This window comes from Coregonus clupeaformis, chromosome 8 (genome assembly GCF_020615455.1).
Source record: "Coregonus clupeaformis isolate EN_2021a chromosome 8, ASM2061545v1, whole genome shotgun sequence".
NCBI lineage: Eukaryota > Metazoa > Chordata > Actinopteri > Salmoniformes > Salmonidae > Coregonus > Coregonus clupeaformis.
This window is the reverse complement of record NC_059199.1, coordinates 15514307-15528651: the sequence shown is the minus strand read 5'-3', so window position 1 is coordinate 15528651 and position 14345 is coordinate 15514307. Positions and strand designations below refer to the sequence as shown.

Sequence of the window (14345 nt, the reverse complement as noted above, 5' to 3'; positions counted from 1 at the left end):
ATAAATCTCTCACATCTACAAATGATTTGCCTTCTTTTGAAATGTTATCGTGTTTCCAAGCCAAATCCAGGTTCTATTGTGGTAGGCTAACGTTAGCAAGCTAGTTAGCTAGATAGCTAGCTCAGCAGCTATGTCAACAATGATAATGATAATGATTATCAAAATATACAGTGCATTCAGAAAGTCCTCAGACCCCTTGACTTTTTCCACATTTTGTTACGTTACAGCCTTATTCTAAAATTGATTAAATTGTTTTCATCAATCTACACACAATACCCCATAATGACGAAGCAAAAACTGTTTTTTTGACATTTTTGCAAATGTATTAAAATATAAATCTGAAATATAACATTTACATAAGTATTCAGACCCTTTACTCAGTACTTTGTTGAAGCACCTTTGGCAGCGATTACAGCCTTGAGTCTTCTTGGGTATGATGCTACAAGCTTGGCACACCTGTATTTGGGGAGTTTCTCCCATTCTTCTTTGCAGATCCTCTCAAGCTCTGTCGGGTTGGATGGGGAGCGTCGCTGCACAGCTATTTTCAGGTCTCTCCAGAGATGTTCGATCGGGTTCAAGTCTGGGCTTTGGCTGGGCCACTCAAGGACATTCAGAGACTTGTCCCGAAGCCACTCCTGAATTGTCTTGGCTGTGTGCTTAAGGTTTTTGTCCTGTTGGAAATGGAACCTTCGCCCAAGTCTGAGGTCCTGAGCACTCTGGAGCAGGTTTTCATCAAGGATATCTCTGTACTTTGATCCTTTCATCTTTCCCTTGATCCTGACTACCCAGCTAACAAAATTACGTTCCAGGACGTGACCACAAAGTTATTTTAGTCCCTACATAAGTCATGATAACGTTATTGTGAAACTTACAGACGATGTTCCAAAATGTATTTCTATCATTCCGATTGTAACGTCACATGAAGACAAACCATAGCTCCAACTGGAACATTATGAAATGTTCCTAGGATATCTCCAAAATAACATGATATTCAGAACCTTTCATGGACTACCAAGGAACGTTTTTAATGTTCCCATGATGTATGTATAGCGACCTGATATTTATAACCTTTATAATACTTATTAGAAAAGTTATGAATGTGCCTATAATGTCCCAAACGGGCTATGACATTCAGTACCTCTGGAAGACTTAAGGGGAATGTTACAAATGTCTCAGTTACGTTCCTTGTTAGCTGGGTAGTCTCCCAGTCCCTGCCGCTGAAAAACATCCCCACAGTATGATGCTGCCACCATCATGCTTCACCATAGGGATGGTGCCAGGTTTCCTCCAGACATGACGCTTGACATTCAGGCCAAAGAGTTCAATCTTGGTTTCATCAGACTAGAGAATCTTGTTTTTCATGGTCTGAGGGTTCTTTAGGTGCCTTTTGGCAAACTCCAAGCGGACTGTCATGTACCGTTTACTGAGGAGTGGCTTCCGTCTGGCTACTCTATCATAAAGGCCTGATTGGTGGAGTGCTGCAGAGATGGTTGTCCTTCTGGAAGGTTCTCCCATCTCCACAGAGGAACTCTGGAGCTCTGTCAGAGTGACCATTGGGTTCTTGGTCAGCTCCCTGACCAAGGCCCTTCTCCCTCAATTGCTCAGTTTGGCCAGGCGGCCAGCTCTAGGAAGAGTCTTGGTGGTTCCGAACTTCTTCCATTTAAGCTCTACGGGATCCGTGTCCTGTATACGGGACGGTTGAGCTAAAGTGCACTAATGTGATTAGCATGACTGTTGTAAGTAACAGCAAACTTTCCAGGACATAGACATGTCTTATATGGGCAGAAAGCTTACATTCTTGTTAATCGAACTGCACTGTCCAATTTACAGTAGCTATTACAGTGAAAAAATACCATGCTATTGTTTGAGGAGAGTGCACAACAACAAAAAACTTATCACGGCAACTGGTTTGATACATTCACCTCTGAAGGTAAATAATATACTTACATTCAGTAATCTTGCTCTGATTTGTCATCCTAAGGGTCCCAGAGATAAAATGTAGCATAGTTTTGTTTGATAAAATCCATTTTTATATTCAAATGTAGGAACTGGGTTCTACAGTTTGAACCCCTGCTGTCTCTGGCTCCACACCCACCCCGCCCGGCCATCTAGATGTATGAAAGTTAGTGTATAAGCTAATGATTAATCATGTATGACATTCCTGGGAGTGTGTAAACTTACATTTTGTATTACCATATCATTTTTGTATGTTCTCTATAGTTATATACTTGAAAATGTATCAGTTGACCAATTCGGCACATTTGGGTAGACTTGATACAAAATAGTCCAGTATTGCAACGCTTCACTGGATCAATCTGAAACTTTGTACACACACTGCTTCCATCTAGTGGACAAAATCTAAATTGCGCCTCACCTGCAATATTATATTGTGGCCTTTCTCTTGCATTTCAAAGATGATGCATGTATTTATGTTTGAATGATCTTTTACCAGATTATAATGTGTTATATTCTCCTACATTATTTTCACATTTCCACAAACGTCAAAGCGTTTCCTTTCAAATGGTATCAGGAATATGCATATCCTTGCTTCAGGTCCTGAGCTACAGGCAGTTAGATTTGTGTCATTTTATGCGAAAATTGAAAAAAAGGTGTTAAGATGTTTTAAGAATGATGGAGGCCACTGTGTTCTTGGGGGCCACTGTGTCCTTCAATGCTGCAGAATTTTTTTGGTACTCTTCCCCAGATCTGTGCCTCGACACAATCCTGTCTCGAAGCTCTACGGACAATTCCTTTGACCTCATGGCTTATTTTTTGCTCTGACATGCACTGTCAACTGTGGGACCTTATATAGACAGGTGTGTGCCTTTCCAAATCATGTCCACTCAATTGAATTTACCACAGGTGGACTCCAATCAAGTTGTAGAAACATCTCACGGATGATCAATGGAAACAGGATACACCTGAGCTCAATTTCGAGTCTCATAGCAAAGGGTCTGAATACTTATGTAAATGAGGTGTTTCTGTTTTTTATTTTTAATCAATTTGCAAAAATCTATAGAAACCTGTTTTCGCTTTGTCATTATGGGGTATTGTGTATAGATTGATAAGGAAAAAAATGTATTTAATACATTTTAGAATAAGGCTGTAACATAACTAAATGTGGAAAAAGTCAAGGGGTCTGAATACTTTCCGAATGCACTGTACATAACTTGATACATAGTCAGCAGTCTATGGTCTAGCTACTGGTATACTCACCACCATTGGGGACCAATAAACTCCAACCACCTATTCCGCACAGTAGTGTCCTTCAGCAGGGCACGCAAACCATAGTTGGCTGTGCATCTTGCTGGAAGCATGCATTGTCGAACCAGAGCCGGAGGCATGGTCAATCCATATAGGGCTTTTAGGTCTCAAATGGCTGTGATCCTTTGAACGCATTGGGGGCGATGAAACAACGGAGCCCCATTCAATGAAGGGAAGCGAAGTACTGGAGGGGCGATTCGCAGGTGGAGCTTGGCAAAAGGGGTCATGAATTGTTGACATAATTGTAATCCAAACTCAACCTTCATTTACTCGCGACGCACTCAGGTTCCAAACTCCGTTTTAGGCGAGACTGACTTTATGTCCAAAATGATCCTATTTAGACTTTGTAGTCAATTTTGACACTATAATAAATGTTTCTGGCTAATATCGATGCCACATAGGCCATTTTCAAAGGGATTAGTTGGTTTTTAGGGGCAGTCGCTCTTTAATCGTTAGCTGTAATTAAATATGTTTCCACGTATTGATTTATTTTACATTATGTTTGGTTGTAGGTAATAATATATGTTGATTGTAGGGGAAAACACTGAATTCTCCGAATTGGTAGTTATCCCATTCCCCCAAAAGCATCACACAACATGATTTATTTGTATAAAAAACAGTGCTTTTTATTTCTGTTATACTGTGGAAAAATAATTACATACCATTTTTAAAAAATATTGGAGATAATGAAATTAAAAAATGAAAATGTGATCACTTTTTGTTGTACATCTTTTGAACAGTTTTTTTTTCTGCTACGTAGAACAGTACAATAAGATACACATTGTATTTCTAAATTCAAAGACACAATAATACAGGATACAGTCCTACCAGAGGTATAAAAGTATTGTAACAGGATTGTGAAGAGAAATTATATGGACATATTACTGAAACACACTCGCACACATGAACACATACAGACATGCACCAAACATACTGTACACACTGACATGCATACAATAGTCACGCTCACACACAGGTAGAGTCCTGTATGTATATGCATTACATACACACACACACACACAGCCATTCACACATCTATACAAACACTGTACAAATAGATGTGCATACACACACTCTCTCTCTCTCTCCCTCTTGCTCTTTCTCTCTTTAACCCACACACATTCACACAATCACACTCCACTATCCATATATCAATACTGTAGACAAACCTTCATTGAACCTCTCCATACTCATTCTCCTCTGGCCTTGTCATCATGGCTGATTGTGTGTGAGGATGAATGAATGATGAAAGCATTACCACATGTTCCCTAAGGCCACTCTTATACACACCATCTCACTAGCCTGGTCCCAGGTCAGTTTGTTCGCAAACAGATCTGCCACCAGGCTACCACATCACCTCTTTCTATTTCAGCAGGGGGCACCAGGCTAAGGTTTATAGCCTGAATCAAGCTGAATTTGCTATGTTTCACATATATACAATATGTAGTTCATATAAATGGTGAAACATAGCAAATTCAGTTTGAATGCCAGGCTAGCAGGCTTATAGTTCCATATGCCCGGACTGCCTCAAGGCCTGAACCTTGGTAGGCCTAGCAACACAACACCTGCCCATAGAAGGACCTCCTCCATGGTATCTACTGCATATAAATGCCTGTAACCCCAGATTTACATCAAATAAAGAGCAAACATGGACACTTGGTAAAATGGTTCCTGTATACCCACCCCCCTTCCTGAATCCTGCCAGTCATCATGGCTGACAGAAACAGGTACACAAATACTTCTTCATGTTTCTCTTTGTTTGTTGAGATGAATATCACCCAAACAAACACTAAACACTCTCAAGTTTGAACATCTTGGTCCACAGACACTTCCTTCACAGAAATATGACCAAAATAATTCTGTAAAATGTTAAAAAATAGAATAGAAAGCTCTAGTTTGTTGGTGTGCAAATAAAAACAGACTTATATAATACAGATATACGTAGATGATGGATGTCTAAGCAATGAATACTGTTTGCAGTAATGCAGTGCAAAACGTATGATAACTCAACTACCCAGCACCAATGGCGCCAATGAAGTGGAGCATTCTGGGATATATATGTGCTCTAAAATCACTGTATAAAACAACAACCAGCTAAAACAAAATGGCGGCCAGTCATGACCCTCCACTGGTTGAGGTTTCTCCCGCCCAACGAATGAGTACCATATTTGACGGTCAATTTCTCCATGATATGCCTTCCTGTAATATTTGGCAATCGAATATGGAATAAATTGCCTGTAACGCTCCCTCTCATCATTCTTTACAATCTAAATTCATAGCACTTATGCTATTTATTTCAATAATTAATATCTAAAGATCTCTTGTTCTCTCTAGTCCTGTCTTCTCTGGTCTTGATTGTGACTTTCGCTTTCTGCTCTTTCAGAGCGAAGTTTTGAACACTGGGAGTGTGGGAATTCTAGATTACGAGGAATTCCCCTCCCTGTAACTCTGGGACACTCTTGTTTTCCACTGATCTGGACTCTCTCTTTCTCATACCCTCCCTGTCTCGTGGGCAAATTCGAACTCCTCTGTGTGTGTGTGCGTATGTGTGTATATATGCGTGTGTATGCTCACATGTGTACAGTATAAGTGTGTATGTTTGAGAATGTGAATGTGTGTTTGTGTGTGTGACCTCTGTGTGTGTCTGAGTGACAGTGTTTATGAGAATGCACCCTCACCATCTATGTGACCATGCACTGTATGTCACCTATCCATCTCACACATGTGTCTGCATTCTCTGTGTGTGTCCTCTGTGGCCGTAGTCAGAATGCTGCGAGGTATAGGAGAAGCGGGTGGAGCTTCCATACTTCCCCAGTCCAGTCTCTGACCCTGACGGAGTTGCCCCCGGCCCCACCCCCACACCAGGCCCCACCCCCGGCCCAGGCCCCACCCCCGGTCCCACCCCATACATCTCATAGGAAGGCCCGGCTTCCAACGGAGCCAGACTGGGTGGGGCGAAGCCCATGCGGTAGGGGGTATAGGAGTGAGAGGGATAGCCGTAGTTGTCGTAGGCCAGCTGAGGGGAGTCCAACAGGCTGCAGTCTCCAGGGAAGTCGCTGGTCTGCGGCGGGGGGTTGGGAGGGGGCTGCTGGCTCTGCCCAGCACGGGTGAAGGTGTTGAACTGGGCGTAGCTGTTGTGGGAGAGTCTGGAGGGGGGCCGGGGGTCGTAGCAGCTGGGGCGACCTGGGGTGGAGAGGGGCCCTGGGCCTGGAGGGCCTCCTCCGCTGGCCGTGGCCCCTGATCCTCCAGCACTGCTGCTGACAGAGGCAGCTCCCCCTGGGGTGTTGGAGGGCCGGTAGTCGGAGTAGTGCATGGAGCGGGAGGCGGGGCGACCCTCGTCGTGGGAGGAGGCACGCACATTGTAGTAGCCGTTGGTGGGGTCCTGGAGAGAGAGAGATTAAGAAAACATATTGTAACTAATGTGTGTGTGTGTGTGTGTGTGTGTGTGTGTGTATGTGTGTGTGTGTATGTGTGTCTGTGTGTGTGTGTGTGTGTGTGTGTGTGTGTGTGTGTGTGTGACAGTATTTGTACCCCTTAACTTATTCCACATTTAGTTGTGTTACAGCCTGAATTCAAAATGGATTAAACAGATTTGTTTGTCACCCATCTACACATAATACTTAATGACAAAGTGAAAACATGTTTTTAGATATGTTTGCAAAATTATTGAAAATGCAATACAGAAATATTTCATTTACATAAGTATTCACACCCGTTTGCTATGACACTCCAAATTGAGCTTAGGTGCATCCAATTTCCTTTGATCATTCTTGAGATGTCACTACAACTTGATTAGAGTCCACTTGTTGGAGTCCACCTGTTGCCAATTCAATTGTTTGGATATGATTTATAAAGAAACACACCTGCCTATATACAGTGCATTCGGAAAGTATTCAGACACCTTGACTTTTCCCACATTTTGTTACATTACAGCCCTATTCTAAAATTGATTTTAAAACCAAATCCTCATCAATCTACACACAATACCCCATAATGACAAAGCAAAAACAGGTTTTTAGAAATTTTAGCAAATGTATAAAAAATAAAAAACCAGAAATATCACATTTACATAAGTATTCAGACCCTTTACTCAGTACTTTGTTGAAGCACCTTTGGCAGCGATTACAGCCTTGAGTCTTCTTGGGTATGACGCTACATGCTTGGCACACCTGTATTTGGGGAGTTTCTCCCATTGTTCTCTGCAGATTCTCTCAAGCTCTGTCAGGTTGGATGGGGAGCGTCGCTGCACAGCTATTTTCAGGTCTCTCCAGAGATGTTCGATTGTGTTCGAGTCCGGGCTCTGGCTGGGCCACTCAAGGACATTCAGAGACTTGTCCCGAAGCCACTCCTGTGTTGTCTTGGCTGTGTGCTTAGGGTCGTTGTCCTGTTGGAAGGTGAACCTTCGCCCCAGTCTGAGGTCCTGAGTGCTCTGGAGCAGGTTTTCATCAAGGATCTCTCTGTACTTTGCTCCATTCATCTTTGCCTTGATCCTGATTGATATCCCAGTCCCTGCCGCTGAAAAACATCCCCACAGCATGATGCTGTCACCCCAATGCTTCACCATAGGGATGGTGCCAGGTTTCCTCCAGACGTGACGCTTGGCATTCAGGCCAATGAGTTCAATCTTGGTTTCATCAGACCAGAGAATCTTGTTTCTCATGGACTGAGAGTCCTTTAGGTGCCTTTTGGCAAAATCCAAGCGGGTTGTCATGTGCCTTTTACTGAGGAGTGGCTTCCGTCTGGCCACTCTACCATAAAGGCCTGATTGGTGGAGTGCTGCAGAGATGGTTGTCCTTCTGGAAGATTCTCTCATCTCCACAGAGGAACTCTGGAGCTCTGTCAGAGTGACCATCGGGTTCTTGGTCACCTCCCTGACCAAGGCCCTTCTCCCCCGATTGCTCAGTTTGGTAGCCAGCTCTAGGAAGAGTCTCTGTGGTTTCAAACTTCTTCCATTTAAGAATAATGGAGGCCACTGTGTTTTTGGGGACTATCAATTTTGCTCGGACATGCACTTTCAACTGTGGGACCTTATATAGACAGGTGTGTGCCTTTCCAAATCATGTCCAATCAATTGAATTTACCACAGGTGGACTCCAATGAAGTTGTAGAAACATCTCAAGGATGATCAATAGAAACAGGAGCTCAATTTCGAGTCTCATAGCAAAGGGTCTGAATACTTATGTAAATTAGGCATTTCAGTTTTTTATTTGTAATGAATTTGCAAACATTTCTAAAAACCTGTTTTCGCTTTGTCATTAAGGGATATTGTGTGTAGATTGATGAGGAGATCAATCTACAGAATAAGGCTGTAACGTAACAAAATGTGGAAAAAGTCAAGGGGTCTGAATACTTTCCGAATGCACTGTAAGGTACCACAGTTGACAGCGCATGTCAGAGCAGAAACTATACTGTCCGTAAATCTCAGAGATAGAATTGTGATGAGGCATATATCTGCGGAAGGGCATTAAATATTTTCTAGAGTGTTGAAAGTTTCAAAGAGCACAGTGGTCTCCATCATTGGGAAATTTAAAAAATATGGAAATATGGAAGTGACCAAGAACCCAATGACCACTCTGACAGACCTACAGAGTTTCTCTACAACACTTCACCAATCTGGGCTTTATGGGAGAGTGGCCAGATGGAAGCCACTCCTGAGAAAAAAGCATATGACAGTACGCCTGGAGTTTGCAAAAAGGCACGTGAAAGACTCTGAGAGCATAAGGCAAAAGATTCTGTGGTCTGTTAAGACAAAAATGGAACTCTTTGGCCTGAATGCAAAGCGCTATGTGTGGAGAAAACAGCTCATCACCTGTCTTACACCATCCTTACCGCCGCTCCCCATCTAACTTAACAGAGCGTGAGTAAATCTCCACAGAAGAATGGGAGAAATCCCCAAATCCAGATGTGTAAAGCTGATGCAGACATACCCAAGACGACTGAAAGCTGTAATCGCGGCCAAAGGTGCTTCTACAAAGTATTGACTCAGGGATGTGAATACTTATGTAAATGAGATATTTCTGTATTTCATTTTCAATAAACTTTTCTAAAAAACATATTTTCACTTTGTCATTATGGGGTATTGTGTGTAGATGTGTGAGATAAAAATATATTGAATCCATTTTGAATTCTGGCTGTAACACAACAAAATGTGGAATAAGTCAAGGGGTGTGAACACTTTCTGAAGGCACGTGTGTAAGATGATCTCACCTTCAGGTCGTACTCCTGGCGAGTGTCTAACGTGTCGCTACGTAGGTCCTGTTTCAATTCTATATCATCTTTAAAGGGCTGAGAGGAGGGAGAGAAGGATACAGAAGAGGGCAGAAACTAAACCATCAAACAACGAAAAAACAACAAAGGTGGGGAGGAATCCAACATAAGAGGGGGGGGCGGGGGACCGAAGAATAAAAAATAAAAAGAAGAGGTAAGGAAGAGAAAGTGACAGATCGAATTTTAAGTTGAAAAGTGTAAAAAATTCTGAGTATTGTGATTGAAAAGATAGAACAGCAAAAGTTGATATGACAGAAAAATAAATTTTGCATTTCTGTTAAAGGGTTAGCTGTAAGGTGATAGCTTCAGAGTTGAGGCGTCGTTGGAATTATTGAAAAAACTTTAGTTATCGCCTGAGGGGAAACTTGGGTAACATAAACCAAAGCCAGCAAAGTTCAAGGCAACCTGCTGTAGCGTTGTCATGGTGACTCACCGAGTACATGGCCTTGACCATGCGTGATGCCGTGGAAACGCTGCCGGAGTCCTCCTCCAGACTGTGGGTCTCCTTGTTTATTGTCTCTACCTTGATGTCTGGTTTACCCAGCGTGACCCCGCGACGACCTGGAAGCACAACACAACAGCACAGCACACAGTTGAATACTGCTGGATATATGTCAGGGTATAGTGATTTAGATACAGTATGTGTATGTTTATGTACTGTATATGTTTAAGTATACAGTGGGGAAAAAAAGTATTTAGTCAGCCACCAATTGTGCAAGTTCTCCCACTTAAAAAGATGAGAGAGGCCTGTAATTTTCATCATAGGTACACGTCAACTATGACAGACAAAATGATAAATAAAATTCCAGAAAATCACATTGTAGGATTTTTTAATGAATTTATTTGCAAATTATGGTGGAAAATAAGTATTTGGTCAATAACAAAAGTTTCTCAATACTTTGTTATATACCCTTTGTTGGCAATGACACAGGTCAAATGTTTTCTGTAAGTCTTCACAAGGTTTTCACACACTGTTGCTGGTATTTTTGGCCCATTCCTCCATGCAGATCTCCTCTAGAGCAGTGATGTTTTGGGTCTGTCGCTAGGCAACACGGACTTTCAACTCCCCTCCAAAGATTTTCTATGGGGTTGAGATCTGGAGACTGGCTAGAGCCACTCCAGGACCTTGAAATGCTTCTTATGAAGCCTCTCCTTCGTTGCCCGGGCGGTGTGTTTGGGATCATTGTCATGCTGAAAGACCCAGCCACGTTTCATCTTCAATGCCTTTGCTGATGGAAGGAGGTTTTCACTCAAAATCTCACGATACATGGCCCCATTCATTCTTTCCTTTACACGGATCAGTCGTCCTGGTCCCTTTGCAGAAAAACAGCCCCAAAGCATGATGTTTCCACCACCATGCTTCACAGTAGGTATGGTGCAACTCAGCATTCTTTGTCCTCCAAACACGACGAGTTGAGTTTTTACCTAAAAGTTATATTTTGGTTTCATCTGACCATATGACATTGTCCCAATCCTCTTCTGGATCATCCAAATGCACTCTAGCAAACTTCAGATGGGCCTGGACATGTACTGGCTTAAGCAGGGGGACACGTCTGGCACTGCAGGATTTGAGTCCCTGGCGGCGTAGTGTGTTACTGATGGTAGGCTTTGTTACTTTGGTCCCAGCTCTCTGCAGGTCATTCACTAGGTCCCCCCGTGTGGTTCTGGGATTTTGCTCACCATTCTTGTGATCATTTTGACCCCACGGGGTGAGAACTTGCGTGGAGCCCCAGATCGAGGAGATTATCAGTGGTCTTGTATGTCTTCCTGTATGTATTTAATGTAAGTGTAAACATGTGAATAATATATTGCTTTTTGAGGAAGTTCAGGTGTATATGATGTTTTCAAGGCATGGGTATGTGAAATATGTATTTGTATGTGTTTGCTACTGTATTTTACAGGTGTATGTGTTTGATATTTCCTATTTGGTTGATCTGTGTGCAGTAGATGGAGGTGTCACTCACTGCCTTTGCGCTGTCGGTAGAAGATGAGCACCAGGACTAGTAAACACAGGAACAGCAGGATGGTGCAGCCAACAGTCCCTCCTGCTATTATACCCACTGGTACCTCCTCTGAGAGAGGGAATAGAGAGAGACAGAGGGAGGGGGAGAGAGAAAGAGGGAAGAGAGAGAGAGAGAGAGAGAGAGACAGTTAGCGAGAGAGAGGGAGGAGAGAGAGAGACGGAGAGAGAAATGTTACAGAAAAATGTAAGTGGTCAATGCAATAGCGTTCAGTTAGCTGTTTATACAACATGCCGATTCAGCTAAAACATTGTAATAGAGCAGGCATGAATATATATGGTGGTTATTGTTGTTGTTGTTATTTTTGAGGAGGGATGTCTGGTCGTATCAAGTTAGGAGTATGAATATAATGGTGTTGTTGTTGTTGTTTGTCTCTAGTCGTACCGGTCTCTTCCAGGGTGATGATCATGGTCCCGGGTCCGAAGGAGTTCCAGGCAGTACAGTTGTAGGTGGACAGGAAGTCAGCCTCCATGACGTTGTTGATGGTGAGGGTGGAGAGGACAGCCCCTCCCTCAGACAGAGGTTTACTCTGCTCCACCGTGTACCTCTCCAACAGAGTCCCTTTCTCCTTCTCCCATACGTTCTCTTTCCACGCCCACACCTGGAACACAGGCAGGCAGGCGCACATTAACACACACCCATACCCTATACTGTATGTGCACTGACACACACATGCATTATGCACAAACACATATATGCATAGATGTACATACGCACATTTAGAGGAGTACGCACACAGGGGTGGACTTAGTGATTTGGAGGCCCCAGGTAGAGGCCAGTCTGAGGCCCCCCCATGGCTACTGAATGAAGAGCTGTACGGAGCTGGCTCTTTTAGGTGAACGAAGCAGAACGAAAAGGCTAACTGAAAAGACTTGAAATACCCTTCACTAGTAAAGGTCTTTGCATCACCATTTAGTACAGTGGTGGGCAATCATTTTGGGAAAGGTGTAACAATTTTAATTGGCATCACAAAGTGAGTGATATGGATAAAAAATATATTTGAATGTTCATCAAGTAATAATTGTGTGTGTAGAAAAAAAGACATGCATTGTTTTCAATTGCGGTTTTGTCACAGTCCTTTCTAACATGTCCTGCACAGCTTGTGAGTGTCGTAGAGGGAAATAGAAAGAGTCTTAGCTTTCAGGAATGGGGTCATAATAGCTTATGGACCCAACCATTCAAAAGCTAGAGCAGAATTCAGAGGAAGAAAAAAGAATCCACTCCGTTTGTCACAACCAGAGACGGTCACTCTAAATAGCGCACATCGGAGGAGGGCCTCAAGCAGAAGAAGAAGGAAAGATAACAGAGACATGATGTATTAATAAACAAAATGATGGCAAGTTCACGAGACCCCTGATGATGTGAGGCCCCAGGCAATTGCCTGAGTTGTCTAATGGTAAGTCTGCCACTGTATACACATATGTACAGTCTACAGAAAGACACACACACACACACTTAAAGACACACACACACTAAAGTAAACAAACAAACACATACATCCCAAAACATTCACACACACTTACAATGCCCACATTATGAGATTCACACACAACCAACAGCAACAGTTCCAAGCAGCTATATCGCTCTATTCTTGGACTTTAGAGTTACATGTAGTGGTTTTAGAGTTGGTGAGAATCTTACACACTTCCTCAACTTCCAACCCACTAAAAGCTATTATTCACACTGAAGTATGAGAGAGTATTTAAAAATGCATAAGGCCACATGTTCCCATAATCTACCATTTATTCTGAAAAACGAGAAACTCTGGCGGAGGAATTTGCCGGGACAACTGTTCCTGCCATTCCTGTACTTCATATTTTATAACTCTTTTTCTGTCCTTGCATTCTAGAGGCAGCCTGGTGCGTCAGAGAGAATTAAACTCACAAGGTTTAGAGAGGAGAGGAGTGGAGGACGAGACCAACTACACACTGACTGCATCCAAAATGGCATCCTATTCCCTATACAGTGCACTACTTTTGACCAGGGCCCATTGGGTGCACTATGTAGGGAATAGGGTGCCATTTTAGACACAGACACTGTCTGAGTGCATTCAGACCAGAGAGACAAGTGGAGTGAAGGAGATAGAAGTGTCCCCAGCTAGAAACATTGGGTTTGTTTACTTGGTGGGTCTCAGGACAATTCCAAAAGATTTTGATGGCTGTCACAAGACATAAAAGTTTGGGAACCGCTGATAGAGTGTCGACTATGTCAGTCTCATGATGACAATAATGTATAGGTGGTCATGTGGTCATGTATAAGCTTGCAGTAGAGTTTGTAGAGTATCAACTGTCCACTTACAATCTTGTCTGGTGGAGGTGTGCTGGCGATGTAGCATTTGACCTCTCCTCTCTCCCCCCTCACCGCATACTGAACAGGCTCACTGGAGATGATGGGGGGACCTGGATAGAAAGAGAGAGAGAAAGAGAGAGAGAAAGTGTGAGGGGGTGTTATATTCCATATAGCACCAGTATTTATTATCTACACTCTTAGAAAAAAAGTTTCTACCTAGAACCTAAAAGGGTTCTTTGAACCCTTTGAAGAACCCTTTTGGGTTCCATGTAGAACCCTTTCGGAACCCTTTTTTCTAAGAGGGTACTGTTGTGTGTGTTCTTCGGTGTTATGTACCGTTGACAGTGAGAGTGACCTCTGTCTCTCCCACTCCGATCCTGGGGACGATGGCCTTACACACGTACTGCCCAGCGTCCGCCTGGCTCACTGACTTCAGGAACAGCTGGTTGTTATTACTAAGAACCTATAAGGGATGGAGAGAGAGAGGGAATCAGGGACAAACAG

At 43.0% G+C, this 14345-nt stretch overlaps 1 protein-coding gene across 3 annotated transcripts in view; it reads right to left on the bottom strand.

The window, feature by feature from the left end:
• Positions 1-3870: 3870 nt before the first annotated feature.
• The window catches only part of LOC121572132 (kin of IRRE-like protein 1), a 48441-nt gene continuing 37966 nt past the window's right edge, over positions 3871-14345 (bottom strand). For 2 of the 3 annotated variants that reach the window (XM_045221814.1, XM_045221815.1), the window contains exons 9-15: positions 14178-14304; positions 13851-13951; positions 11937-12153; positions 11496-11603; positions 9965-10092; positions 9472-9588; positions 3871-6646 (exon numbers count right to left, since the gene is read on the bottom strand). In XM_045221814.1, coding sequence (XP_045077749.1) covers positions 5981-6646; positions 9472-9588; positions 9965-10092; positions 11496-11603; positions 11937-12153; positions 13851-13951; positions 14178-14304 — 1464 coding nt within the window. In that variant the 3' untranslated portion in view covers positions 3871-5980. The remainder of the gene's footprint in view (positions 6647-9471; positions 9589-9964; positions 10093-11495; positions 11604-11936; positions 12154-13850; positions 13952-14177; positions 14305-14345) is intronic. The other variant, XM_045221816.1, reaches the window with a different exon arrangement.